Source organism: Coccomyxa subellipsoidea, assembly GCF_000258705.1.
Source record: "Coccomyxa subellipsoidea C-169, whole genome shotgun sequence".
Taxonomy (NCBI): Eukaryota; Viridiplantae; Chlorophyta; class Trebouxiophyceae; family Coccomyxaceae; genus Coccomyxa; species Coccomyxa subellipsoidea.
Window position 1 is genome coordinate 1743737 of NW_005178039.1, and position 27160 is coordinate 1770896.

General features: G+C 54.6%; 8 protein-coding genes across 8 annotated transcripts; 2 read left to right on the forward strand and 6 right to left on the reverse strand.

Moving 5' to 3' along the window:
- Nucleotides 1–148: 148 nt before the first annotated feature.
- Nucleotides 149–4470, forward strand: COCSUDRAFT_46664 (hypothetical protein; the record flags this gene model as incomplete). Its single annotated transcript, XM_005649792.1, has 11 exons — nt 149–364; nt 464–862; nt 971–1028; nt 1333–1527; nt 1815–1984; nt 2320–2580; nt 2874–3122; nt 3279–3398; nt 3562–3744; nt 3910–4065; nt 4194–4470. 11 exons carry the CDS (start codon nt 149–151, stop codon nt 4254–4256), a joined length of 2070 nt encoding a protein of 689 aa, XP_005649849.1. The 3' UTR covers nt 4257–4470.
- COCSUDRAFT_32611 (hypothetical protein) lies at nt 4456–5954 on the reverse strand. The gene is made up of 2 exons (XM_005649793.1): nt 5856–5954; nt 4456–5715 (listed from the first exon to the last, which is right to left on the reverse strand). The coding sequence occupies exons 1-2, from the start codon at nt 5921–5923 to the stop codon at nt 5211–5213; spliced, it is 573 nt and encodes a 190-aa protein (XP_005649850.1). The 5' UTR covers nt 5924–5954; the 3' UTR covers nt 4456–5210.
- A 725-nt stretch (nt 5955–6679) lies between these two features.
- Nucleotides 6680–7129, reverse strand: COCSUDRAFT_83626 (hypothetical protein; the record flags this gene model as incomplete). Its single annotated transcript, XM_005650106.1, has 2 exons — nt 6680–6766; nt 7016–7129. Coding segments are annotated over 2 exons (201 nt in total), but the record flags the coding sequence as incomplete, so codon positions are not given.
- Nucleotides 7130–8668: 1539 nt separating this feature from the next.
- COCSUDRAFT_83627 (hypothetical protein) lies at nt 8669–10899 on the reverse strand (the record flags this gene model as incomplete). Its single annotated transcript, XM_005650107.1, has 7 exons — nt 8669–8878; nt 9143–9293; nt 9521–9684; nt 9850–10056; nt 10179–10325; nt 10469–10663; nt 10789–10899. The coding sequence occupies 7 exons, from the start codon at nt 10897–10899 to the stop codon at nt 8669–8671; spliced, it is 1185 nt and encodes a 394-aa protein (XP_005650164.1).
- A 1460-nt stretch (nt 10900–12359) lies between these two features.
- On the reverse strand, nt 12360–14255 carry COCSUDRAFT_13851 (hypothetical protein; the record flags this gene model as incomplete). Its single annotated transcript, XM_005649794.1, has 5 exons — nt 12360–12518; nt 12636–12839; nt 12951–13058; nt 13332–13673; nt 13965–14255. 5 exons carry the CDS (start codon nt 14253–14255, stop codon nt 12360–12362), a joined length of 1104 nt encoding a protein of 367 aa, XP_005649851.1.
- A 5842-nt stretch (nt 14256–20097) lies between these two features.
- COCSUDRAFT_52830 (signal recognition particle, SRP14 subunit) lies at nt 20098–21468 on the reverse strand. Its single transcript, XM_005649795.1, has 5 exons — nt 21142–21468; nt 21010–21047; nt 20865–20924; nt 20702–20755; nt 20098–20609 (listed from the first exon to the last, which is right to left on the reverse strand). Exons 1-5 carry the CDS (start codon nt 21239–21241, stop codon nt 20550–20552), a joined length of 312 nt encoding a protein of 103 aa, XP_005649852.1. The 5' UTR covers nt 21242–21468; the 3' UTR covers nt 20098–20549.
- Nucleotides 21469–21978: 510 nt separating this feature from the next.
- Nucleotides 21979–24047, forward strand: COCSUDRAFT_35739 (peptide chain release factor 1; the record flags this gene model as incomplete). The annotated part of the gene is made up of 7 exons (XM_005649796.1): nt 21979–22041; nt 22139–22298; nt 22419–22552; nt 22676–22828; nt 23120–23375; nt 23622–23758; nt 23856–24047. The coding sequence occupies 7 exons, from the start codon at nt 21979–21981 to the stop codon at nt 24045–24047; spliced, it is 1095 nt and encodes a 364-aa protein (XP_005649853.1).
- Nucleotides 24048–24409: 362 nt separating this feature from the next.
- COCSUDRAFT_13710 (WD40 repeat-like protein) lies at nt 24410–27095 on the reverse strand (the record flags this gene model as incomplete). The annotated part of the gene is made up of 8 exons (XM_005649797.1): nt 24410–24708; nt 24899–25079; nt 25221–25451; nt 25587–25775; nt 25989–26246; nt 26392–26658; nt 26759–26836; nt 26955–27095. 8 exons carry the CDS (start codon nt 27093–27095, stop codon nt 24410–24412), a joined length of 1644 nt encoding a protein of 547 aa, XP_005649854.1.
- Between the last annotated feature and the right edge of the window lie 65 nt (nt 27096–27160).

The window sequence follows — 27160 nt, forward strand, 5'->3', positions numbered from 1 at the left end:
TGCATAACTAACAGAGATAAGAACAGATGAATAATCCAGTACGACTCAAGAAATAAAGGACCCCCAACATAGGGCTCCTTGGCCAGGCATGGGCCTTACAAATTGGCAAAACAAGATATCAAGATTGGGGCATGCTTGAGTAGAAAAGATGGCATTCACGCAGTTGCTAGACAGAGGCTTGGCATCAGATGTCGTCCTGGCAAGCTGGTGTCCCACCATGGATCTCCTGGCCCTGGTCATGAGCGACAGTCAGCTGAGCGTGAACCGGCTCAACAAGCAGCGGCTGTGGGCGCTGGCTCCCGACAGCAAGATCACAGCGATCACTTGGCAGCCTGATGGCAAAATCCTTGCCATCGCAATGCAGGTGGGATGACATGTACCTTCCCTGCATACCAAATGCTGTTCAGGGGGAGCTCGTGCTGCTCTTCACAGTCATGATAACCCCTTGCAATGCGGTTCACAGAGGGGAGGGATCTGGCTCTTGGACGTTGAGAACGGTGAGGCTCGGGTGAAGGACTGGGAGCAGGAGCCCCCGGTCGTGCACTTGTCATGGACGGAGGAGGATGGGGCAGCCGCAAGGCCAGCCAGGACTCCCCTGGTTGCCGCAGGATCCGAGCCGCGATGCTGTCACAGTGCTCACGCGGGCCCGGCAGACAGAGCGCAGGGCGCCTTTTCGCAGGAGGGCCACCCTCCAGACCTACCTGACATGCCCTCCCGCCTCAGCATGCTGTGTGCGGCCGATGAGAGCGCAGCCGTGCGGCTGCTGGCCTTTGGCTCATTCTCGCTGGGCTGCGCTGCACTGCCCGGCACGGATCCAAATCGCGCCACAGTGCAGCAGCAGCCAGCGCCGCGCATTCTTCATGTGAGCGCCTGCCTTCTCTGGCTGGTGTCAGTGAGCCAGCTGCTGCAGCGGATTGTAAGGCCTGAATGGAGATGCCAGCTGACCATAATGTTGTGCTGCATCGCGCAGGCTGAGATGACGCGCGACCTGTCCCGGCTATGCACCATTTCTGTCCAGAAGGCCTCAGGTAACAGATGCCACCTCACTTCCCGCGTCAGCTTATGTTGGCAGGTGCGCTGACGCACATGCTCACCAAAAAGAATTGGTAAGTTGCAGGTCAGATTGGCTGCGTGATCCATGACACAAGCTGCATTGGGCAGCGCACTGCAGAGCTGAGGCGGATCGCTGTCCTGGCTTCTCACGTCACTGCCTTGCTAAAATGTAAGGGCCCCTCCTTCTGCTGTCCGCCCAATTCACATGTTGTGCAGACTTGACATTTGCAGGTAAAGGAAAGTCATGCACCTGTCAAGGCAGTGTGTGCGTTGATCCAGGGTGCAGTGACGCGGTGGCAGCAGCGCAGAAGGAGTGGCAGGGTGCAATGGCGTTGGTGGATGCAAAGATGGAGGAGTTTCGCGGGCTGCTGGTCAGCTACGGCAGAGAGTGCAGCCCAGAGGATCAGCTGCTGGCAGCGCTGGCCGCCGGCGCCCTCACCCCTGCCATGCAGCACTTCCTCACTGCCATCCTAGGTGTGCCTTTGCCCTTTCTGCCCCTTTTGGATGAACGTGATGCCTCACTCAGCGCGGCCTTGCCATGCGATCTGCTCATCATCGCTCTGTCTTGAAGCCTGCATTCTCTCTTGGCTTAATGATCGAGCTGGAGGGAACAAAGGAAAGAAATAACAATGAAATGCGCTACAGGGGAAGCATGTCGGGGGCCCAAGAGACGCCTAGGCAGAGCCAAGCATGGCTAAGCAAGAAAGAACAGAACAATGCGCAATGGAAGGGCCCTAATGCGAACCTGTATTGGCTGCCAGGTGAGGCGAATCTGAAGCGGCTGGCGAGGGCGGTGGATGGCGCGGTGGCGTCGGTGGCGCGCATGCTGGTGGACCAGGTGCAGTGCAGCCTGGAGGCGGTCGCCCTGCAGCTGGGTGATGCGCTCGGCCTCGCGCGCTGCTCCCCCTGGATGGCCCCCCTCACCCTGCAGGTCACACGCCTCCCAGCCTCTTTGTTTTTCTTTGCACGTCACAAGGGCGTGGCCCCGGCTGGAGGGGGGCAGTACAAATACTGTGCGCAGTGCCCATGGTCGGTTGGGTCGTGCTTGGATGTGGCGAGTCCTACAAAGGGTAGGATTATGGCAGCCTTACATGGAGCTTGTCTGCATATGCACCTTGCCTCTGGCAGGAAAAGCGTGCAGTTATAACAAGTGCTTCGCCAAGCTTGAGTGTATAACATGCCAGACAATGTTCAACTCAAGAAGACAAATTGCTTCAGGACCTGAGATATGTATGGGGAGCCAGGACTGACAGTGGTTGGGCACAGGAGTCGGCGGTGGCGGAGGCGGCCGCGGCGGCGCATGCGCTGGTGCTGCGCTCGGATGCGCTGCGGCGCGCGGTCGTGGGCGTGGGCGCGCACTACCGCACGCTGTTTGCGTGGCTGCTCACGCTGTGCCGGCACGTCAACGATGACGCCTTGCCGGCCGGCCCGTCTGGCGCGGCGTACCGGGCCGACCCTCACGCGCTGGCCGCCTTCATCCGCGGGCCCTTCCGGCGCGACGCCATCGGCCCCCAGCTCAGCTGCGAGGTCGCCCCTCGCCTTCGTCATGCCGGGACCCATGTTGCAGTTCCCACCATTGCTGTATGCAGAATTCATTGCTGTTTTGTTGTGCTGAGATGGCGTCATTCATTTGGAAATTCCCCATGACTTCCCCAACTCAAGATGCTTCTCCTGTGCAATAGAAGGCAAATGTGGGTCTATCCGCTAAGGCACGGCCAATGTTTTCTGTGGCATGAAAGCAGCTATGGTATGAAAGCAGCTTGTTGCATAGCAAAGGTGGCCAGCTGGAACATTGTGGACCAGTGAGATCGCTGGTGCAGGGGCCGGAGGCGGTGCCGCCGCTGCAGGCGGGAGAGCGGCCGGGCATGCGCGCGCTGCTGGGGCTGTTCGGCTGCGCGGCAGCGGAGGGAACATCGCTGCGACACGGGCTGGGCGCGCTGACGCAGCAGTGCCGGGGAGTGCTGGAGTGCGCACAGCACAGCCTGGCGCCCAGCATGCAGCCCCTGCTCAGCGTCTGCCTCGCCACCCTGCCCCAGCCCTCCCACCGCCTTGCCTTCACTCTGCCGCAGGTGCCTCATAGCCCATCTCTGACGTCCCACGCTGCCTGTCCGCATGATGAGCTGAACCATTTTCTATACAGCCCTGTGGGACTTGTTCATGGGACCAATAGTGAGGTGGGTCAAGGGTGTGAGTGCTGAGAGCAAGCACTGTATTGCTGCATGCAGGGTGGACGCTCTGTGGCGAGGATGTGCTTCCTGTCGGAGCCAGGTGGGGGCGGCCCAGCGCAGAGCCTCCTGTTTATAGACATTTGCATGGGAAACAGCGAGGAGCCCAGTCCGCTGCAGGTCGCTCCTTACTCAACTCCTAAATGCCCGTCAGCCCTGGGAAGAGTGCATGAACGTCCAGCTCGTATGATGGAACCTGGCATTGTCTGTTTCCTTGCTTCTGAGCATACAGCAGGAAGATATGAGGAGACCGTTTCACATGGGTCATGTGGTGGCTGCACAGGTGGTCCCCACGGTGGCTGAGGTTGAGGGGCTGGGGCACATTGCGGATATTGCCTTCTACAAGGAGAACCACCTGGCAGTCCTGGCCGGCAGCGGCGATGACATGGAGGAGGCCCACTTTGTGCTCCTACCAATAGATGCAATGCAACATGCGGAAAACCAACCAGGCAGTGACAGCGCACAGGTATCCTTGGCTCTCTGCTCCTCACTGCATTTCCTGCTCCTATAAAGCAAGATTGCAGAACATTTGTATCAGACATCACTCATGCGGTACATGGGATGTCACACCCCAGCTACTGCTGAAGTACAGCTTCAGAGTGATATCAAATGCAGCGCTGTGCGAGTGCAGGCCGGCAAGGAGGCGGGACGGGTGCGGCTAGGGGTTGAGGCGCTTGCCAAGCGGGGCCTGGGCCACGCGCAGGCGGCTGCACCGCTGGCCGTCAGCGGGCCGCGCGGCGTCGCATGCGCACCCGTAGGTCTACAACGCATCGTGCTTCTGGACCTGGTCTGCCCCTGTCTCCCAGGCCCTTTGAGCTTCCTTGGCACAATGCATGTCAGTCAAAACCACCTGGCCATCTTTGCTTGATGTCCGTTTTGGTGGGTGGAGCAATTGTGAGCGTGCCTGTGATGCAGGAGGAAGAGGAGGATGATGAAGCTGAGGGATCTGAAGGAGGCCAGAGCAAAGCTGGCGAATGAGAAAGCAGACGAGAGTCAGACTGTACTCGTTTTCAACTGAGAATGCTTGACATGCCCTGCTTGCGTAGGCAGCCATGCACATTTTTTGTCAGCCAGCTGCATTGTCCGTCTACTTGTTATGATTACTCTTTTGTGTCTTGTTTTCATAAAGCGTTACTGACACACAATGACCAGCACCGGATCAGCTTGTGAGTTTGTTAGATCATTCCATTACATTGACACTTCCTTGGGATCCCAATATGGTACAGCAGCCAAGGTAAGCACCAATGTCCTTGAAGGCTTCTAGCTGATTTATCACTCATGCAAGACGGCACCTAGCAATCATCTTATCATGGCCTCCCTTTATCATTCACAGTAGCGGGAGTATATATAGCTGATAAAGTGCAGCAACAGAAAATCAAGAGTCACATAAAAAGCATCACACAAAGTCGATTCAGGCCAAGTCAAGTCGGCAGGCTCAAATGACCAGTCGTGCCACCAGTTCATACTCATGCAATGCAGTTGCTTCCACTTGTGTGTCATGTTAAAGAGACCAAGAGAGAGGCCTATCATGAACCAGTGTTGCCAGAAAGGAAAAGATGACCTCGCATGCAGGACCTCAGCGCCTTTTCTTGTGCTCCAAAAGCACAGGATGAGGCAGCCTCATCGTATTTAAACACTGCATGCTCCAAAGACCAGGAACAAATTTTGAGGCTTCCGGGGCTATACTCATCCGAGAAGGGCCTGCGATCATAATGGTGCAGCTGGATCTATGAGTTCTTTCACGCGGCCTTGTGTTCCAGACTCGAACAAGAATTGGAGCGAGACAAAATCTGGGAAACTTGTACAGTGCAGCAACAAAAACCAACTCATCAATGTGACACATCAGTGTTCATCAGTCTTGCGGACAAGTATCTCTTGCTGCTGTCTTGAAACGTCTGGTGCAACCTCCTCTTCCCGCTCTGCGCTCAGCCCCTAGCCGGCAGTGTCAATGGAGTGCGTCTGGTGATGCAGCCGTTTGGGCGCCAGCTCGCCCTGGCCCACTGTGTGGGCGCTGCTGCCGCTGTTCCCGCTGAGCAGGCTGCTGTTGGCGCCGTGCAGGAAGGGCATTCCTGACGGTGTGAAGCGCTGATCATCCTGCTGCTGCTTGACACCGTTGTGGTGCTGGTGATGCTGGTGTTGCTGCTGCTGCTGCTGGTGCTGCGCCTTGGACTGCTGGCTTGCGGCCGGCTGCCCCTCGCCGCCGGACATCTCGCTGCCCTGGCCGGGCCACACCTGCCAGCCCCCGATCTGGCCTCCGCCGCCGGCCCCGATCTGCTGATTGCTGGCGCCATTGCCCCAGCCCTGCGCCTGGCCGCCACCCCAGACCTGCTGCCCAGACTGCAGCGATGGCGCGGGGGCTCCCCCGGTCCCAACATTGCCGTGCACGGGCGCCTGCGCTGCCGCCACGTCCATGGGGTTCCACTGCGGGCCGCCCAGGCTGCAGTGCAACAGACACACATCTCAGCTGCATGCCCATTTCAATTGCAATTTGGCACTCTTCAGCTTCCTGCCTCACATCAGCAGGCCGACACACGATGCAAAACTGGATGTTGTCTGTGAGATGGGCGTGCAGCTGACCTGGCGTATGCGGCGGCAAGCTGGGGGTTGGCGCTGTAGAAGTTGTAGGGAAAGCAGAGGCCGGACATGTAAGGGTTGCTGCCCTGGCTCCAGCCGGCTGCGGCCGCCTGCAGGGCCTGCGCCTGCATCGCTGCCGCTGCCTGGTACTGTAGCTGCTGCTGGGCCGCGGCCTGCTGCTGCCCAGCAGCCGCCGCCATGCTGTACCAGTCCGCCGTCATGGGGCTGCTCATCGCCGGCTGACCATAACCGCCGCTGGCGCCAGCGAAGCTCGGGCCCTGGAATGGCTGGAAGCTCAACAGGCCGCCAGCGCCTCCCGAAGCGTCCCCCATCCCGCCGCTCATGCACTGCTCGCCGCCTCCTACTCCCCTGATCCTTGCCATGCCGCCCGCCGCCGCGCACGGCATCTCGGTCGCGGTGCTGGCGCTGCCGTGCTGCGAGCTGTCGGCCGGGCGCGCGGCCTCGCCGTCGTTCTTGCGCATGCGCACGCGCCGGCCATTGCGGCTGCCGTCCTCGGCGGCCGCCTGACTGCTGCGTTGGCTGGTCGACGGCTGCGCACAGAACTGCGCCGGGTTCATGCCGGTCGCCAGCCGGGACGGCAGCGCGGCGGCCGCGGCGGCCGCCATGGAGGGGTCCACCGGCGGGTACGCCAGCGCGCCGAGCTGCGGCAGCGTGGGCATGAACGGGCCGAGCGCGCCCTTGCCGGCCGCGCCGACCGAGCCGGGGTAGCCCAGGCCCTGGTCCAGGCCGAGCAGAGGCCCGAAGGGCACATACCCGCTGGTGTCCAGCCCCTCGCTGATCGCCACCTTGCCCTTCTGCTTCTCCCCTGCCGCCGCGTTCTTGTTCTTGCGCCGCCCGGCTCCCACAGGCACGTTGCGCAGCGTGCCCCCCGCCGTCCAGTACCGCTGGCACGCCTGCGAGAAACATTATGCGCGGCTTCAGTTCCTGTGCCCCGATCATGTCCTTCCAGAAACCATCCACAGAGCAGGCACACTAGATTATATCCTTGCACACATTCAGGAGGCTGCGCCAGGATATTAAACGACTGTCTGGCACATCGATCGAACAGCATGCATCCAGCTGAGGCAGAGTCTCTGTCTACCCAGTCCATGTGTGGATTACAGATGTGGGAAGGGCCTGCCGCCTGGGTGGGGGGGCTGTACCTTGCAGAAGTATCTGGGCTGCTTGACGTTGTAGTTGTTGTAGTAGCAGAACTTGGTGTCCTCGCTGTCGCAGCGCGGGCAGCGGGCGATGCCCTCCGGCCTCGGCAGCTTCATCGACTTGTCTCCCTTGCCCTCCCTGCTGCCCAGGTGGGCGTTCTCGCCGGCTCCCCCATCGCCCGCGTGCGCCAGGCTGCTTGGGTCCGTCGTGAGCGCCGTGCTGGCCACTTTGCTGCCGGGCTGCTTGTTGCCGAGCCCGTCCGCTGCCTTTTCAGTGTTGCTCTCGCCAGAAGATGCGCCCGCGTCCGCATCCCTCGCCTCAGGGCTTCCGCTCTCGTTGCAGGCCGTCGCCTGCGAGTCAGAGCTCATCATCCACCCCTGTTACATGGCCTCGCTGCACCCGCCTAGCTAAAGGCCGCAGCAGGCGCCCCCGGGTTCGGGCCCGCTTTTTGCAGCGGAGCCAAAAAGGCGAAAAAGGTAGGTGGGAGGCCGCCCGCAACAGCTGTCCCCGCGGCCAACCCGACCCCAAAAAGCTCGATTTGCTTCTCCGTCCCAGAAACAGCGCTCACCTTGTCTCCCTGCGCCTCGGGCGAGCTGCTGCAGAAGTTCTTTCTCATCGCCATTGTGTCCACATCCGCGCAAGCCTCCCGCTCCGGGGCAGGAGCCGGTGCCAGCGTCGCCGCTGTGCACGCCATGAGGGTCTGAGGCTCCAAGCGCGGCTCTAGACTGGCTGCATGATCGAGCTGGGCGAAGATTTTCCCGAAAGACATCTAGTGGTCAGAGGACCTCACAGAGCGGACCGCAATAATCCCACAAGTGAATCGCAGGGTGATTCGCCGTTCCGAACTTTATCATGCTGACATGGCCGGATCATGCGGTCCTCAAGAAAAGCGAGTGTTCGTGGTAGTGGCTCAGAGCCAGCCAAGCCCCTGGTGACTGATTCAATAAAGCCTGCAGATTCAGATCACTTGCATGCAACCTACCTTAGCTACAACCGGGCATGCACCACCATGGCAGACTAGCACCGCCCCGGGGGTGTGATCATGACAAAACTTCCAATGTCAAGACTAGATCTAACTTCCGGGCCCCAGGCTTCCAAAAGTTGGAAAAAGATGTGGTGACCGTCACTCAATTGAGGGTCCAAGCAGATTTCTTGACTCGGCCTGCGGCCACTATTAGCTAATTCTCAGATGTGAACAAGCCATTAATGCATGTGAACACGTCTGCCAATATTGGCAGACGTAATGTAAGAATTTGCACGGTGCAGTACCTGACTCAGATCGGATACCCCATCGGCTCCGGGCGCCGGCCCGCCCTGGCGGCCATCATGGATGATTCTGGAATGTATCGTTTGAAATTCACCTCTTTCACAAGTGAAAATCACTGTAAAGCTTTAAGGTCATGCCAGCCTTCAATTCCGACATGATGTAAAGTGCCTCCTGCACTTTAGATAAGTAATGTATAACCAACACCGTGTGACACTACAGGCTTGCAGCTGTGACCTCAAATTCAGCCACACATGTAACCAAGACTGATTTTTCCAGCATGCATGCCCCTCACTGTGTGGCACCAGGACTGATACATCCCGAGCATGTCCACAAAAGCATGTCATTCAAGTCCTTTCTGCATTTTCGAAATGAATTCAGGAGCAATACTTCACAGGCCTGCTGCCAGGAGTTCCAGACGCCTGCGCTGGTGGGCCACGACCAGATGGCCATCGCCATAATTTGACCTGACGATGTCCAGGGCCTTTTGAGCGTGCAGCATAGCATTCTCCGTATCTCCACGCGGTCCATATGCCCTGGCAAGAGCATCATGCGTGCGCCCGAGCACTTGGTTGCTGGTCACCAGCAAGACCTCCTGCACCTGAGACAAGTCATTCATAGCGCCGTCAGAAAAAAGGCCAATGCTTATCAGCAGCGAACGGTACTCGAGACAACTCAATGGTGTGACACTCAGAATTGCTATCAAATTCAAACTGTCCCTGCTGACTCTCAAAGCCATATTGACACCTTGGATCAGGCAAGACCTTTCATGGGCAACCAGTCTAGTTGGATCTTGAAAGAGTCGCACAGCCGTGAGTGACAATGACAGAGTCACCATTTTAATCGCAAAGGGGGGAGGAGGCACCTCCAGGCAGAAGTGCATCGACTGGAGGGTCTCAGCGGAAACAGCGCTGTGCTGCGCCAGCGACAAGCAAGCGCTGGCAAATGCGGCGTCGGCCTGGGAGAGTCGTGCCATCCGCTCGATTTGCTCTTCAGAACTCATCTCTGCACCGCACCTGCCCAAAGACAACCACATTCCCAGCTCAGTTTGGAGCCCTCCTTGCTGCAAAAGTGCCGCAGCATGGCATGGCATCTGTCACTGCACAACTCGGTGGGGAAACCAGGAACTATTTCTGCATAGATCTAAGTATCACAGATCATGACAAGGACCCACCTGTAACACCTGCCTGACTCAGCAAGGCCACTCGGTAGCTCTTGCAGGCTGCAAAGCCCAGCAGAGCACCCAATGGACGGCACCACCGGCCCATTGCACAGCCTGCACTTCATGCCGATCATTGCGGCTTCTTGGACGCCTGAGTAGCTGGCCTCACAGGCGCTGCAGCGGCACCAGAAGTGATACTGCTCCTTCAGCTGCCTCAGCCGCACCTCCCTGATGCTTTCCCCAGCCTGTCAGCACCAGGCACACTAGCTGTCACTTCGTTGGCCTCCTATGTCCTTGCACAGTGTGAACACCTCATCATGCCCTCGTTCAGATTGAAAGATTGGGCCTTGATCCCTTGTTCACACAGATTTGATAGCTGGGGACCATGTCCATCAAGGAGACTTGTCTACCTGGGGCCCATAACAGAAGCGCAAGGTGGTGCCAGGCGGGAGGTCTGACGTGGCGCAGATGTGGAGGCGAGTGCCTGCAAAGGCAGCTGCCACATTTGGCGAGCATGCGTGGTTCAGCATGGCTGCCCGCGGGTAGATCGCAAGGCCCATGCGGTCCTCTGCGCTCGCGTGCTCCGCAGGCGTTATCGCTATCGCATTGATGACCACCTGTTTATACACATTTGCACCATATTGCTGACATGCCCAAATCTAAATCCGCAAGCAAAAGAACCTTCATTGAGCAGGAGCGCAGCAAAAGATGCACATGGTGAAAGTGCCTCGGCGGTCACCTGTCGATACGCCTTGAGTACAAGCTGTGGCTCCAGGCCGGCGCAGGCAGCCGCGATGAAACACATCACAGCCTCCTGGAACAATTGATGACTGGGTACATCACCCACATGCGTCTCCAGGCCTGCTACAAGGTCCCGGCTTGTGACCTACAGCAAGCAATGGATGACTTGCTGATTGATCGCCTCATCACTGTTCATGAGGCAGTTGCTGAGCATGTGCGGAAGAAATCGGAATATATGCATGGGGGTGCATCAAGATGCTCAGAATAAAATGCTAGCGAGGGGTCCACCTGCGCAACAACAGCAAGCCTTGTGGCCAGCACCAGCTGCTCTGGCAGCAGGACCGGCCAGGGCACACCACAGGACGCCCCTCCATGATGTGCATCCAGTGCCCTGTGCTGCGCACAGCAGTACCACGCCAGCGGACATGCCTGACATGGGATGCCTGCGTACGGCGGCAGGGCTTCCAGGCAGTAGTGGCACACCTGCGGTCATCAGTGCCGCATGAAGAGGCGTATGCAAGCTATGAAGGCTTCGGCATGCATGCATCAGGAGTGATAATTTGCTGCGACATAGACATGCATGCCTGTCTTCGGTGCGACTTGCATACTGTGAATACACAAGCCTCCTCCGCCAACAACAGTGCCCCCGCCTCGGCCCTTTGCTGGTCAGCTAAAGCCAATGCGCGCCCCTCTGAAGCAGTCTCCCTGACCTCGAGCATGGGATTCCTCGCGCTGAATTGTGGCTGTTTTGGTGTGGATCCCTGAAAAACCGATGATGCAACCCTCTGCTCCAGATCATGCATGAAGCGTGCTGCGTCCTGGCCAACATTGTGTGCCCCAGAAGACTGGCTGATGTCGTGTGCACTCCTGGCATGCTGCACGGCTTCATGCAATCTGCCTAGCTTGCTCAGGGCAACCGCCTTCCGAAAATGGGCTGTGTCACTGTCTGGCTTGTGATTGAGGGCCAGGTCGCAGTCCTGCACAGCATGTGCTTGACGCTCCAGCCATATCAGGCACAGAGCGCGGCTGCTGTAGAGCTCAGCTGCTACTGTGCTGAACTGGGCCTTGCTCTCGTCTAGGAATGCAAGCGACCTTGTGAAGCACTCAGCCGCTGTGGTGATATTGTGCTCCCTGAATGCATGTAGTCCTTTCAATTGTTCAACACGCACAGTATCGACGCAACAGCGTGCTCCAGACACTGCTCGATTCGTCAGATCGTTTAAGATCTCTGAGCACTCCTCATTCCTGGATAGATCAAGACTAGGATAGATATGACTGAAAGAGTTGTTCACGTTGAGTTTGCCCTTTCTGTCAGAATTCCTTGCCCAATCGGCGTACAAAGTATCAGCTGATGTCAAAACCTGCTGCAGTGTAAGTAGCATCACACAGAACGGTGCAGCAAATGTGCACCTGCAATGAAAGCATCCTATGCGATGATCGAAATGAAGACAGGATCGCCCTCTTCCTTCTAAGATTTGGAATTCTGCCTCTTCGATATTGAAGGTCTTGATTGACGTCACATATCCTGCTCCTCAAGGGAGAAGCTGTGATGCAGCTTCCTTGTGCGGGTCTGCTGGACCTGAATGTAGTGCTGCTGTTGACATCAACAAAGGTGTGCCCTGCTGGGTAATGAAAATGCCACGTCGCACTGAGGTCTTATCAGCCATTGGTCTATACCGCAGTGCCAGTCCCTGGTGGGGACGTCCTAGGGAAAGGCTTTGCTAGTGCCACTACAGTGTTGAGTCTGATTTGTATAAATATTCGGTCAACATGGCTGGTGTTTCAAGAAATTGAGACCCAATCCCAGTATTGGACAACACACAAAACCTGCTGACCATGGGTGCTAGACATCCAATCCTGAGCCAGGAGCAATGCGCAACGCCCAATATTCAATTCTCAAAACTTTCAGTGCTTCCTGCTTTCAGCGCTACCTGCTGTCTGCGTTGGACAATAATCTGGAAGCAAACACATCCGTGTACATGGAAGCAAACCCAAGTCAATGATGGCTGCCACTGGCTAGACATCATAATATTGTCAAAGACAGACCCTGCTATAAATTCCAGCATTGCTGTGCCAGGCAAGCCAAGAACACAATCCTGAGAGGCTGATGCTAAACAACAATTGCATTTATTTGATGAATGCTGAATGCGCTGCGGGCCCAATCCCCTAGACTGCTCCCCTACACTGCCAGCACCTTGCGCGCCATTTCCAGAACATCTGCTTCTGAGTATGAGGCATAGGACAGCAGACGCCACACGGCGTCCTGGCTGACATGCTCATAGTCCTGGCTGCGCTTGTAGATGATGTGACCGCTGATCTCAAACGCAGCTGGGTCAACCTGCACCAAAACAAGCCAGATGAGAGATGCAGCTTTAACTGCCTCCTCACAACACTTGAAGCATGGTTCTTTTTTGATATTTCACATTTGGTAATACGGGTGTACGAGATGTTGCACCTGGCTGTCCAACAAATCCTCGGGCACCAGGCCTTTTGCCTTGGCGCGGGCGAATGCGTTGGGGAAGAGGAAGATGCGCTGGCCGCAGTCCACCACAAACAGGTTGTGAGGGATGTTGGCTGCGCTCAGCCGCTGGCACGCCTCTCCCACCACCGACGCCAGCTCATCGATCGAGTCGCTCGCCTCAAACACCAACCCGCACACCTGCAGGCATGTGCACCCATCAGGGCACTGCTTGCATGCGCATGAGCCTCATTATCACACTTTAGACCAGAAACAACATAGGATCATTGACAAAAAGCCCAGCAGTCTTACCGGGTAGTCTGCGAGCATGGCCACGCGCACGTGGCGGTACTTCCTCAGGCAGCACAAGTCAACGGTCGGCGCACGCTCTACAGCGAATGGTGCAGCCATGTAGTACGCCTGCACATATTCACCAGAAAACTGTCAGCAAACGCGTATCAAGAGGAAGACCATACCTTACAGAGGTAGTATCAGATTGAACCAGTTCAGAGTTTCAGCACACTTCAAGTGTTTGCCTGCAGATTAGTATTATTTGCGTCTGCAGTGCTGGGCTTGCTGGCTGCTTGGTCATGGACTCGTCAGTACACCACTACAGAAACAATCCCTCATTACCTGCAGACTGGCGTAAATATGCCACACCCAGTCTCGCAGGAGTAAGGAGCGCCGGCGCACCTGGAAGTGGAGGTGGTTGACGGTGCCGTAGGCCCCCAGGGAGTTGAAGGCGAGGCGAAAGTACGGGTTGGCCGCCTCGTGCGCGAACTGCAGCGCCAGCTTGAGCGTGTCCGGCTGCACCAGCTGGTTCAGGCGGTCTAGAGCGCGCGGGACGAGCAGCACATGCCCGTACTCGATGGGGCTCACGTTGATGAAGACCAGGTTGGGCGACCCCGACACCGGCGCCAGGGGCAGGAAGGCCGACCCCTTGGAGGACATGTCCGCCGCCTCAAACTGGAACAGCACCTCCTTCTGCAGCGCCTTGGTGAAATTGAACTTGCCGTTGTCGAAGCGCTGCACCACCTGCGGAGCACGCCACAGAAGTCGGATCAAATTGTGAATTGGGCAGGCCATATCCTGGCATGTTACTTTTGCGGGGACCTCCTCACAAGTGGGTGGACTCCTGGCTCTCCCTGGCCCTCGGGTAGTCAATTCCATTTGGCCATGCATAGTTGACGTACGGATGCATATGAATGAGAGGACCAATGCAGGAGCGCCACCTGATTCAACTTTCTCTCACCAGGCACTGGTGGCACTGAAAGGCTTGCAAGAACTGAAAGGCTTGCAAGAAAAAGGGCCATTGAAGGAGCGCACCTGGTCAACGCAGAACTCGGTGGGGCGCTTCTTGGAGCCGCGGCCCTCGTTGAACTGGGCGACAAAGCCGTAGGCGCCGGGCACGACTTTGGTGGGGCACGCGGTGACATCGTAGCGGAAAAGGCCCTGCTCCGCGCGGTCCTCCCACTCCGCCAGCAGCACCGTGTCCAGCAGGCTGGTGGCGCCGCTGTCCGAGGAGGGCGCAGAGGGGACACGCCCCTCCGACAGGCTCCCCTCCTCGTCGCTGGAGCCTGACAGCCAGCTCCTGCGCAGAACCACAATATGATACATAAGACCACCTTGCTCCAGCTGTGGCTGCTCTTGTATTCTTTATTTGGCAACAGATCAATATCCTCTGGGGTGCTCAGACAGTGCTGTACAACATTGTTTCAGCACTGAGGCAAGCATACAAGGTGACAGTTCCTGTAAACATAGCAGAACGTTGGTGCTGCAGATCAGCATCATAATAACTCAGGATCAAGTTTCATCAGCTGCATGCTGGTTTGCGGGGGAAGCTTCCGGCCACACGCTCACCCCAGATCGTCCACGTCTGGGACCACTTGCATATCCCCGAAGGAGCGCACACGCTTCGATCCGAAGCCGTGGCCCGACGAGAAGCTCACGAGGGCAAGGGACCCGCCATTGGCCACATCGGCCACGGGGCAGTCGGGACACGGGTCCCTCCCATCCATGGGGAGCAACTGCTGCAGAGAGAGTACGGTCTCCACGCGGGAGACGCACAGGGCCATCGCGGGAATCCTAAATGCTGGAAAAAAGGATAACTGATGCAAAAGAAGCGGCTTGCTAGAGTGAACCGCCCCCCGCCAAGTGTAGCGAGTCCTGCAAGGGAGCATGTGGTGGGTCAGACACCGCTGCACACTGCAAAGGTGCTCACACATTACCATGACATTTTACGGTGCATTTTGTGATCGATTCACACAAAAAGCCATTTAATGTTTTAAAATAAATGTCAGGCGCGCCCAGGTTGAGCAAAGCGGCAACGAGGATATTCTCGAGGAAGTGCAGAAGGCGGGCGATGTAACTCACGCTAGGACAACCTCCCTCGCTTGGCCTCAGCCCTCTTCCGCCAGCCTTGTGTAGTTGGCCCTTCGAAGGTTGCCGTGCACAATCTAGAGCGCGGCACACGGCCGCTGCAACCTTAAAGCTCTCCGTGGTGACAACTTGACAGACAGGGGTTGGGAGGTTTCAGCACTGTGCGTCGCTGGACTGCGTTCGTCCTCTCACGGCAAGCGATCAATTGATGGGCCTGCAGTGATCAGGGCTGATCTCTGGTGTTGGAATTATTCTGGAGGAAGTATGTGGAATTATGCAGGGCCACGAGAGGCATGGGGCGATCGCTACGTAACCTGGCCATCGCTCGTAATCCGAGGGAGTTGGACCAGGTTTGGCCACGGGTGGACTGGGGTGGATGCGGCAGTTATTGTGTAACAGCTGGTCGGCCCACCAGGCAGAAGCTCCTCTTGTGCATGTGCGTCGGCTAAATGGAGGATATGAGACCGAACGATTCCCGGACCATGCTGCAGGCAGTCCAGGTTCGTTGCTGTTCTCCCATCCGTGGTGCACCCGAGTTCGTTCCTATTGCGAGAAGATATGAATGCGCAACATCGAAGCTTTGGACCTTCCTGCTGAAATTCTTATGCACTTTCGCAGGCACGCCTTCAGGACACAATCACAGGCGTGGTCCAGGTATGGTGCCGCTTTTCAATGTATAGTTGCAGGCAAGATGTCGGGGCGTGTGTCAATTATGTAAGTATTTGGGCGATTCACTTTGCCACACAGGTGGTGTGCCAGCTCGATAGAAAGGATGAAGCACCTATCCACGACGTGGAAGATCTAGCCCTCCAAACGCAGCTGCAGATGGGCGACATCCTTGCAGCAGTCACGGAAAATCTCCAAATTATGGATCGTCAGATGCAAGCAGAGGAAGGCAAAGGTTTACTGAACGATATCTGCAAGGTGAAAAGGAAATGTATAATGTGTTGCCTGGTTGTATAGCAGCACAGTTGTGGCAGCACAGAACCTCTTAAGACTGGAAATCCGCCTGCAGGAGGTTGCAGATGAGATCACGATAGCGAGGACACATGGACTCCAACTTTCGGATCTCATCCAGGAAGGTTGGGGGAACTCTGGGACAGAAGCGCTGGCTGCAGCAATAAGTGATGTCAGGAGCATGCGCGCAGAGGTGTGTGCCCATTTCCCATCATTTGCTTATGCAGACTATTGAGTGCGTGATCATTATACATGATATCAACCTGAGCATCCTGTGTGAGAATTCTATCAGGTACAAACTGTCTGGAAGGAGCTTGCACAGCATGCAACGAGGTTATCAGCGGTCCTGGAATCAGAGGGCAGGGCTGATATACAGTGCAGCGAGCAGCGGGACATACTTCAGGCCAGAGAAATCACTCTTGAAGATTATATGCATTTCCACGCGGACATTTTTGCAGCGCTAGAGCAAGGCATCCGGAAAACCTTTGAGGAGCTGGAAGAAGACTGGGACTCAGTTTGTACAAAAGAGCGAGACAGGTCCGCTATCACTCACAGCATTTCTGCTATCTGAGAGATAGTCACCGCCACGGAATCAGTGCAACTTGCTGCCTTTCATTTGTTCTCTCTGTGAGGCTCATTGTTGCGCATGCAGCTTCAAAGGGCTCCTTGAAGCGCAACTGTCTCAAAGACAGATGCTAAATGAGCTGAGATGGGCAGTGGCAGATGAGCTCAGCAGTTGCCACCTGAAAATCTGCTCTTTGCAAGCTGAACTTCACCAGCAACGCCAGAGAGCAGAAGCTGATGAAGAGGCGCACGCAGAACATACAAAGTGCGCCTCAAACCGGCAGATGGGTGGTTTGCATTGCAAATAATGGAAATCCTCAATGGGGCAGATCTGTCATTAGCAATGTTTTGCAGGACTATGTTGGCGGATGAGCTACAACACAAACAAGAATTGCAAGAATGCAGACAGGAGCTGCTAGCTGCCAATGGCAGGGTCACCACCCTTCAGGAGGAACTTGCCATGGTCAACAGCCCAGCTGGCATCCTCATGAAGCACAAGCAGCAAGCCGAGGCATCTCTGAAGGTTGTGCCAATCCTCGCTGTGTCCAGGACACATCGATGCTGTGGATTTTCTTTTTATTGACACTGTCACTTGGCAAGGGCACATATATCACCTAACCATTGTGCATGCAGGCGTGCATGCAGGACATCGCTTGCCTTCAAAGAGAAGCAGCAGAGAAAGAATCTCAACTAGAATTGCAGAGGCAGGTTCTGGAGGATTCTGAGTGCCAAAAACGACACTTGCAAGCTGATTTTGAGGTCAGTTTTTTACAAATCATCGTCTGAAACTTTCACAACGAGGATCTATTTATGTACTGTTCCGATTCAACCTGTAATTGCAAAACATACTGGCCAGCCCCCTGACTGTCATGCATGTGCAGGCTAGTGATCTCGAATTGCAGTCAGCAAGACAACAGATTGCAACTCTTACGGGGAAAGAGGCCGCCACATTAGCAGAGCAGAGGGAACTTACAGCTGTGATCAGACAGCAGAGCAATTGGATGAAGCTGCAGGCAGACCAGTCAGAGGAAGACAGGGGGACAATTGTGAGCCATGAAGCATGCATGCAAGGGGCCATTGAGGAGATGGATATGATGTGTTCGTCATCAAGGAGCGCTACTCAGGCCATCAGGTGATGGGACAATCTATAGCCGAATACTGTCCTACAAGTGCTGGAGTCATGAGTGGTGCCTGATGTGCTGGTTCGTGGCAGTAGTAATGCTGACCCCCTCCGTGAACTGGCATGACATGTAGGGATAGTTTGGCGCACATGGAGGCCACCATATTGGTGGACATGAGGTTGTCACGGCAGGAGTTTGCTGAGTTGAGGGATTTCGTGGAAAGGATATTTGTCCATATGCAACACATGAACCACCCACACTCTATGAAGAGCGATGAAGGGAGCGAGCTGAGTCTCCGGGAGGAATGTCAGATGTTATCAGCTGAGTTGTTTCAAAGCCAGCAAGCATGCAAAAAATGGCAGAAAAGGTGTCATAAGCAGGTGCACAATTGACATTGATGTTATTGATAAACATCTGCATGAAGATTCATTGTTAGATCTGTCACTCATTTGACAGTGGATTGCTCTCAAAATTGAGCAGGAGAAAGAGGCAGAGAGGATGAAGAGGGAATACGAGGATCAATTGGAAGCCCAATCCTCAGCCAATCAGGCTTTGGAGGAAGAAGCGCACAACTTGAAATTGGCGATTGCAAATGCTGAACAGCAGCATAAGAGACTCGTGTCCCAAACAATTTCGAAGGCAAGTCCCAATGTACATCTTGGCTCAAAAGTGCATGCCATGCAAGATGTCATTTGCTGCTTCTGGTCTCTGTTTTGAAACTTTTGCCATATTGGAAATTCATGTGGCCAGAGTCTTGTAGTGCCAAGTACCGAGCAGTGCAAATGTTCACTAGGCTGAGGAGGACATGGCGACAGCTCTGAAAACAGCGCATGACAAGTCCGAGTTCAGGATGAGCCAAGCCATTCAGGACTTAACAGCAGAAATGCAAAAAGACAAGGAGCAGGAAATACAGAGATGCCAGGCCTCACTGCAAGAGAAGCACGGTGCAGAGCTTGACCAAATGGAGGCAGCCTTGACCAGAGAGCAGCAGCGCCACTCAGATATACTCCTTGACTTGTCAGCCAGGCATGAACTTGAGTGTTCAGCTGTGAGGCAGCAAGCTCAGCATGAGCTCCAGGTCCTTGAGCAGGAGCATGCGGATGCTCTTGCAACCATTGCTCTGCAGCAAAAGGAGAGATTGTCAGCCCGAGAAGCCGCTGCTGAAAAGCGCTTGCAGTCTCTCCTGCAACAGGCAAGGCCCTACTGCCTCAGTCTTACCCTTTCCGTCATCAAATGTCCCACCTTCTTTGCATGGCTTCAATGCATGGATTCCAATTTCCTTGCCTGACTGTCCTTGCAGGCAGAAGAGACATCCACGCACATGATGACTGTGCAGAGAGCCCAGTATGAAGAGCAACTCACAGCTCTGCAAGAAGGGGCTGAGCGCCGGCTTCTGGATTCAAATATGAGATGGCAGCAACTGTGCCATGCGGACAGGGAGGCAGCACATGCGGCCAAACTAGACGAGTTGGCGCAGCTCAGCACATCTCACGCTGCAACCATGGCTGACTGCCAAGCTCGACACTGTCAGGAGGTGTGTCCAATTATGCTTAGACAATGGTGATGTCAACAGCAATTGGCGGGAAGGAGTGGGTCACATTATAAACAATGCAAGGCTGCCAATTGTATATGATGCCCCAGCTGGTGGCAATGCCTGAACCCATGCAACTTGTCAGGTGTCTGAATTGGAGGACACCATCAAGATCTTAAAGGAGCATTTGGAACAACAGCGCAATTCAGAGGCAGCTCGCCAAGCAACACATGAGAGCATGATGGAACAGGCGCAGAGTGCCCTAGCTTCCAAGGAGTCAGCCATGCAAGCGGCAGCTGAGCGTCACGCAGTTGAATTGATGGAACAGTCAGCCGAAACAGCAAGGCAGCGGCAGAGCTTAGCAAACGAGCATGCCCGAGAGATAGAGCACATTGAAGCACGGAGCAGAGCCTCTGCCTTGGAGAAGGAGATCCATGCAGAAGCCCAGATGGAAGATCTGGAGGACCAACTAGCTGCCTTGAAGCAGCGCTTCGAAGCCAGGCATGACCCTGTCCTATGCTTTGAGTGTGCTGTCTTTAAAATTTTGCTGATGGACATCACCGTACCGTATGCTTGAAGGTGGCATGCACTGAAACTTACTTTCAAGTCAGGACAGAGTGCATACATGAAAGTCAGTGCGAGCGCCAAATGGGGAGGAAGGGCTACCTCGCCATGTACACTTCTTTAATGTCTTGGATGCACTTAGCTAGACTGTTATACTGTTTTGATATATTTCTGTTTGTGGGAAGCAGGGAGTCGCGGAGGGAAGATGCTGAGGCGATGAAGCGCCTGGCACAAGTGGTTGCGGACAGAGATGCGGCCGTCCTACAGCTGCAGGCAGAGCTGGACAAGCAGGATTCCGTGCTGCAGCAGCTGCACAGAGAGATGGTGCTGAGAGAGGACAACTACAACAGGAAATTTGCCGGGGGTGGTGCTGGCATGCGCGCGCTAGACGAGCGCCAGCCCTTGAATGCTCAGCAAAGTGTTGTGGACTGGATGCTGAAGACCCCAGCCTCTCACAGCCAGAAGGGTAGGCGGAAATAATTGAGACAATGTCAAGTGACCTCGTCTCCCGTTGTTAATCTCCATGCAATCGTTGATATGCAAGGAACGGTCAGTGAAAGCATCCTGGTTTAGAGCAGACACCATCATTTGCCGGCAGAGCTGTACTGCAACTCTTCAGCTTGTCTGCAACTGTTAGTCCAAGTCGCTAAATCTCTCGGCATCGCTTGTTCTGCAGTGCAATGTGCACCACATGGGAATGATATGGTGCCCTCTCACAGTGACAAGCTAGTGTCCTGAAAAAAATAAATCGGGTTGCACTTTGATCCCACTGATGCATCACGCAACCCCACTCCTTCATTTCTTCACAGTCTTTGTCTTTGTCTTTTCTCTCTTCTTCAGCGCATCCATGTGAGCCTGCATGAGTTATGATTTGGTGAGAAACACCCTTTGATGAGTGGTGACAAATATAAAAATTCATGCCATACACCAGAAGGTTCAGAATATACCTTGAGGATTGTTCCGTATGACTCTTGGAAGCGTGCATACTCCTTTGTATTGAGCTGCACAGACCAAGCATGATCAGGAAACTGCCAAACACGTTTGGGAGCAGACACTGCTCTGCAGGAATGTTCTTGGTATTGATAAGGTAATGGAAGGATATCATCCTACCGTTGTACTGATTTTCCTTTTCCCATCGGTAGCTCGGACCAGACAGACAAATTCTGCTGCCTGTGAACAAGAACGACCTTCAGCCTCAAAAAGTCATGCTGTGAGAGCTAGAAGACACAAAAGGACACGAAATACATAAACGTACCGGATCAGGATTTCTGGCTTTCTTTGGCTTCAAGTTGCCTGTGTAATCAAACAGAAGAGCATGTGATTGATCTGGACCAGAGGTGCCTGACTATATGCAGTCAAATCGGTGGGGTCGGCAAATGGAACGTACTTCGCTTCATTGTCACGCTCACTGTATTATTTCTGGCTTTTGCCCTCTCAAAGAGCCTCCCCAGCTCATTAAGGAAACGGTCTGGGTCAAGTTGCAGCATGACTAACTCAAATGCAACTCAGACTGCAGGACGATCGAGTATCACCAACATAGAGCAAATGTCCCGGACTTTAAAAGCTTGATTTGTTGCACCGAAGAGACTGCTTAATGTTAAACAAACAGCGCAAAAAGATGGCAATCTCTTGAGGCCTCAGATGACGATTTGTTGGGAACGATGATAGTTTGCACACAATCTGTACATGTGATCAGCATTTGCTGTGAATGCACTGCATCCAAGAGTCTTGGACCAAGGACAATCGTTGAAAGGCAGACCTTTCCGAGAAACCCTGGGACGCCAAGGGAGAAATTCATCTACGCTCCAGCTAGGGTTATCTGGTGCACCGCCATCGAGTGGCCATCCAAACCTGTTCTCGAGATCAAATTGGGATTCAAAATACATATATCAACTTTCATTTGAGTTACCTTCTCATCCGTGCGTCTTCTGTATCTGTATAATGTCCAAGACTATGTCTTCTCAAAGAATCTTTCGGAGTTGTGGTCCGCCCCTGACCAATCTGAGAGCGTTTCGTCCTTCTAAGTCACAACAGTGTCTTAGACAACTCCAAACTAGACGACAGTTGACATGCATGGCTTTGGTACGGCTCCAATGCTGTGCTCAGTTGTCTTGATCTGGGGTGCTTTCACACGTTGACAACAAGTTATACAAAATTGATGAGCTTATATATGCAAGTTCTGAAGAGTAATTCACCGATCCCTACATCCTCACTTGGACAATCCATGCAGGAACCCCTGATGCTGGAGAAACTGGAACGCACAGACGAGGCCTACAAGTCCCTATCGGTACAGCCCAATGCATCCGTATCTCCCCTTTAAGAGAGGATGGCATGCTTTATATAATACTCCACGTGTGCACGCCCTGACTGCGACAGCCATGCAGGGACGCATGGCAGACCCGACCGTGGCAGGGAACCCCACAGAATTCCAGCGCGTGGCCAAGGCAGCAGCTGCCTTGGAGGACCAGGTGACGGCGTTCAGCAAGTACAAGGACCTTGTGACAGCCCTTCAGGAGGCCAAGCAGCTGCTGCGTGAGTGTGATGGTAAGCGCATGTCTGCATGCATGCTCCTCTGGCTGTTTCCATGTTGTATGACCGACATTTGTGGACTGTCATGCTTGAGACTTTGAGCAGGGTGTGACAAGTGTGGGTGTGGGGCTGCAGGAGACCAGGAGATGGCAGAGCTAGCACGAGAGGAGATAGAGTCCGTATCAAATGAGCTCAACAGCCTCACAAAGGAACTGAAGATTCTGCTCCTGCCAAAGGACCCGCTGGATGAAAAGAATGTCATGCTCGAAGTAGGTTCCTCCGAATCCACGAGCACGTACTGTTTGCAATTTTCAAGGGGCTTCAAGTCCGGTCAAACTCAGTGAAAATTGGTTGCTGAGATGGCACTGAAGCTTCTGTTGGGTACCCTGCAGATCAGAGCAGGCACTGGTGGGGAGGAGGCCGCCCTGTTTGCAGCAGAGCTGCTGCGCATGTACCAGAAGTACGCAGACCTGCAGAACTGGAAGCTTTCGCGCGTCAGTGAGAGTGAGGCGGACAATGGCGGCTTGAAGGAAGCGTTCATTGAGGTGACGCCCCCCGCAGGCCTCTGCTTGTAACTGCTTTTCTGATATCACTTTGTGGACAAAGGGAGCAGGACACAATGCCTCATGGTCAAGCCGGTGGGTTTGGCATATGTTCTCCACAGAAGACACATCTTCCGGAAGGCCGTCTGCAAGGGCAGGATTTCATCTCATCAGCAGGGCGAGGAACCGTACTAGCGAGAGTGTCGCGTGCTATTGTGAGTAGCAAACTGACACTGCTATACATCAAAGCTTCAGAGTCTCACGCTGAGAGTCTGCTGATGGGGGCCTGTGCAGGTGAGCGGCACGGCGGTGTACAGCAAGCTCAAGTACGAGAGCGGCGTGCACCGCGTGCAGCGAGTGCCGGCCACGGAGTCGTCCGGGCGCGTGCACACATCCACCGCCACGGTCGCCGTCATGCCGGAGGCCGATGACGTGGACGTCAAGATTGACCCCAAGGACATTGAATTGACCACCGCGCGCTCCGGCGGCGCTGGCGGCCAGAATGTGAACAAGGTGGAGACGGCTGTCGACCTCATCCACAAACCCACTGGTGAGGCTGCTGCCCGCTCCCCGCTCCCTCCACACGTGACATTCTCCCTCCGCCGCCTCTGCTCTGCCTTTGGACTCTTGCAGCGAGCGAGCTCGCTGCGAAAGCAGGCTGCTCTTTGCCTTTTGTAAGACCAAGCCCCTGTGTGGGAAGGGCTGTGCATGGTTTTTTTTTTGTGGATTGTAATGGTGTGCGTGGAGATGCCATTGCTGCTGCATCCCTCCTGATCGGGGTTTCAAATGGATGCAGGCATCAGAATTTTCTGCACGGAGCAGCGGTCACAGGGGCAGAACAGGGAGCGGGCAATGCAGATTTTGCGTGCGCGGCTGTTTGAAATAGAGTTAGAGAAGCAGCGAGCTGCAGAGGCAGCCAGGAGGAAGAGCCAGGTAAAGCCTACTCTTCCTACAAGGTCGGACAGATTTAAGGAGCTTGTGGATTCCTTGCCACTCACGTAAGGCTCACATTTTTGTGGCATGCATGCAGGTTGGCACTGGGTCAAGGTCAGAGAAGATCAAGACCTACAATTTTAAGGACTCGCGCGTTTCAGATCACCGTACGAAATTGAACTTTGACCTCAACAAGGTTCTGGACGGTGAATTGGACACCTGTATCCAAGCGCTCATCAATCTTGATCAACAAGAGCAGATGGAGGCCTTCGCAGAGGCATCTGAGTGATTTGCAGTTGAGGGTAATAGCCTTAGGCTGAGATACAGACAAGTGAACTTGATATTATGTTGCAGTTGAATTGAAAGCATTGCAGTTTTAAAATCAAGAAATAATCCAAATGTTGAGGGCATGCTCAAATGGTCGCTTCACGTTATCAGCCTTTACAGAGTTGTAGGGCCATCCATGCAATAAACTTCAAACATCCAATTAAACGATCCCATGTCAGTGCATCACTCAGAAAAGATGGCCAATATCCCTTAGAATGCATGACAAGGACGGTAGCACTCAAGAGTCATCATGCATTATACTGGCACATGCACAATCTGACATTGTCCTCTTTCAGAGTTACTGAGCACAATCTGAACAGCTCTTCACAGCTTGGAAACGTCCCAGAATTTTAAAGCACCGTGCGAGTCTGCTGTGACCAGCATCTTTCCATCTGGGCTGAACACACAGCGCCGCACTTCCCCCGTGTGTCCATATCCAACAGCAAAGCAGACGCCCTCATCATAGCGCCAGAGCCTGACAAGATGGTCTGCGCCCCCACTGGCCAGAATGCTGCCAGCTGGGTGCACTGCAGCGCTGAGCATGGGCTCAGTGCGTGAGCCCTCCAGCTCCCGAATGGACTCTCCAGTGTAACAGTCCCAATACACCAGTTTGCGGTCAGTACCTGCATGAGCACCGCAGATTCTCATGGAAACTTCTTGGCCTCATTCTCATTGCCCATTGTCAAGCATCAAGCATGTAAAGCGCATGTGATGCTTGACAATACCGAATCAGCAGGTCTGGAACAGGAGCATCATGAAAAATTGACACTGGCTTGCATGAAAGATGTGCATGACCAGCAGGCGACTCCACACCTGCAGTGACCAGCTGGCTCTCATCAGAGGACCACGCAGCATCCTTGAAGAAAGCATTGGCGCTCATCATGCACTTTCTCTTGAGAGTGGTCAGGTCCCAGATTATGCAGGAGCCATCGGAACTTGCGGTCACACAGTCTTGCGGATGCAAGCGCCCAACACTTATTCTGTTGATGGCACCCTGCATGATACAGACATAGAAAGGCTCAAATCCACAAGATTAGAGACGCAAGGAGAACAGACACATGGAAGGTGCACTCCAAATCAGGGGTGATGCTCATTTGCCTGCTTGATCTGGGGTCTGTTGCAGCTGCTGCCTTACCTTGTGCTCTTTGAGGGACATAAGCAAGGTCTGTGAGCCGGGACCAATGCGCCAAACGCGCAGGTAGCCTTGGTTGTCCCCGCTGATAAGAGTGGTCCCATTCGATGTGACTTCCAGTGCGAGTACTGCTGTGTGATGTGCATCGTGTATGATGTACTGCTGTGAGCCTGTCTGAGGCGCATGTGCGCGTATGGTGCCATCAGAGCACCCAACAATAATGCTCTTTCCATCCTGCCAATCCAAACTTGCGTTTAGACTCCATGCACGCAAGAGTTTGAATACATACAAGGAGGCCTTCCCATAACTTTGGCGCTCCTCATTCTGAGGCTGCTGAGCGACGCAAGGACCTGCACACAATTGTCTCACCTGAGTGATTGCAAGACAAAGGCAGTCCAGGCCAGGCAGACGGATGCGCAGCAGCTCTGTGCATGATGTGATGTTCCAAACTCTGATCTCCTCATACGAACATGATGCAATCAAGTCTGAAGACCCATGCGGAAATACCACATCGTTGACCGCGCTGCAGTGTGCCGTGTGTCTCAACTGTTGGATCAACTTGTTTGCCTGCAAGAGAACAGACTGAACCCTTTGGCGCTCATGGTATCATACACACCATTCAGTTGGCAGGGAGCCCATGTCTGCACGTAATCTCCGGCAACCCTGGACCCTCAACCCTGATCATACATGCTGCAGGCTTTGCGTTGCGATGCCCACCTGTCGGTCAAGCGTGACCCCAAACATGTCACTCTTTCTGGTGCCCACCACAACCTCTCCGCTGGAGGGGTGCACAGCAATGCCGGTGACGCCGTCTGGCAGACGCGCTTCAGCCATAATTGACAGAGGGCCCCTCCCTGCCGCCTGCTGCTGCTGCTCTGACTGGGCTGTGTCCATTGCAATGAGGCGGCCCTCGCCACCACCCACGAGCAGAATGCCTCCCGGCAAGCATCGTAAAGCTGACACTGTGCTGAGCGCGCCTTTGCGCGCCGGTCCGCTCCTGCACAGCCGCTTGTGCTCTGTGCTCACCTGCTTGCAGGAAATTGTGCATTTGTATCTGTCTCGCTGCCACCAGCTTTGGCTTTGGTTGGCTGCCAATGTCACTTTTGAATATATATTGACATGCAACAAGGACTAGATAGTGTGGCCATTGTCTCTGCTCTCGTCTTGTGCGCACCTCGGCAACATCCCCTGATGTGCTCCCTACATACAGGTAGCGGTCGTCCTCAGAGATGTCAAGTATTGTGAAGTTGCGCCGGCACAGGCCCAGCTGCACGCTGATCGCTGTCAGTTTGCGGGCAGCCCGGTCCAGCTGCCAGATGTGCATGCTGCTGTCAATGCCACAGGTTGCCAGCCGCTCAGAGTCTCTGTTGAAAAATGCAACCGCCGAGGCTGACATTGGCGAACCACACAGTGCCTTCCCTGTGCCTATCTCCCAAATGACCTGCACAATCAATGGTCCCTGAGGGTGTGCTGAGGGCCGACAAGACTGGTTTGGTGCAACATGTAGAGCAGGATTGCGCAGCTGAAGTGTCACCACGCACCAAAGAGTTGTCGTCTGGCCCTCCGATGGAGGCCAATAATGACGCGCAAGGGGAGAAGGAAAGCGCCTGAATTCTTCCCTGGCAGGTGCACCAGATTGTCAGCATGCCACAGTGCATAATGGTCGAATTGTAGAGAGAGCAGTTTCGTTGCAACTCCATTTTAAGATTCTGCCATTGAACATTAGCAGTCACTGACCTTGTGCAAGAGGCAACGCTGAGTCAACTTTTTAGATGCCAGATCCCATATGCAGAGCTCGGCTTCAAGACCCATAGAGGTAATTTTCCCTGCAGCAAGATTCTTGCCGTCTTTGGAGACAGCCAAGCATGAGACCTGCATCACATACTCACTTTAAAACTTGACACACAGTGGGCAACCTATTAGGCCTTACAGCTCACGCGAAA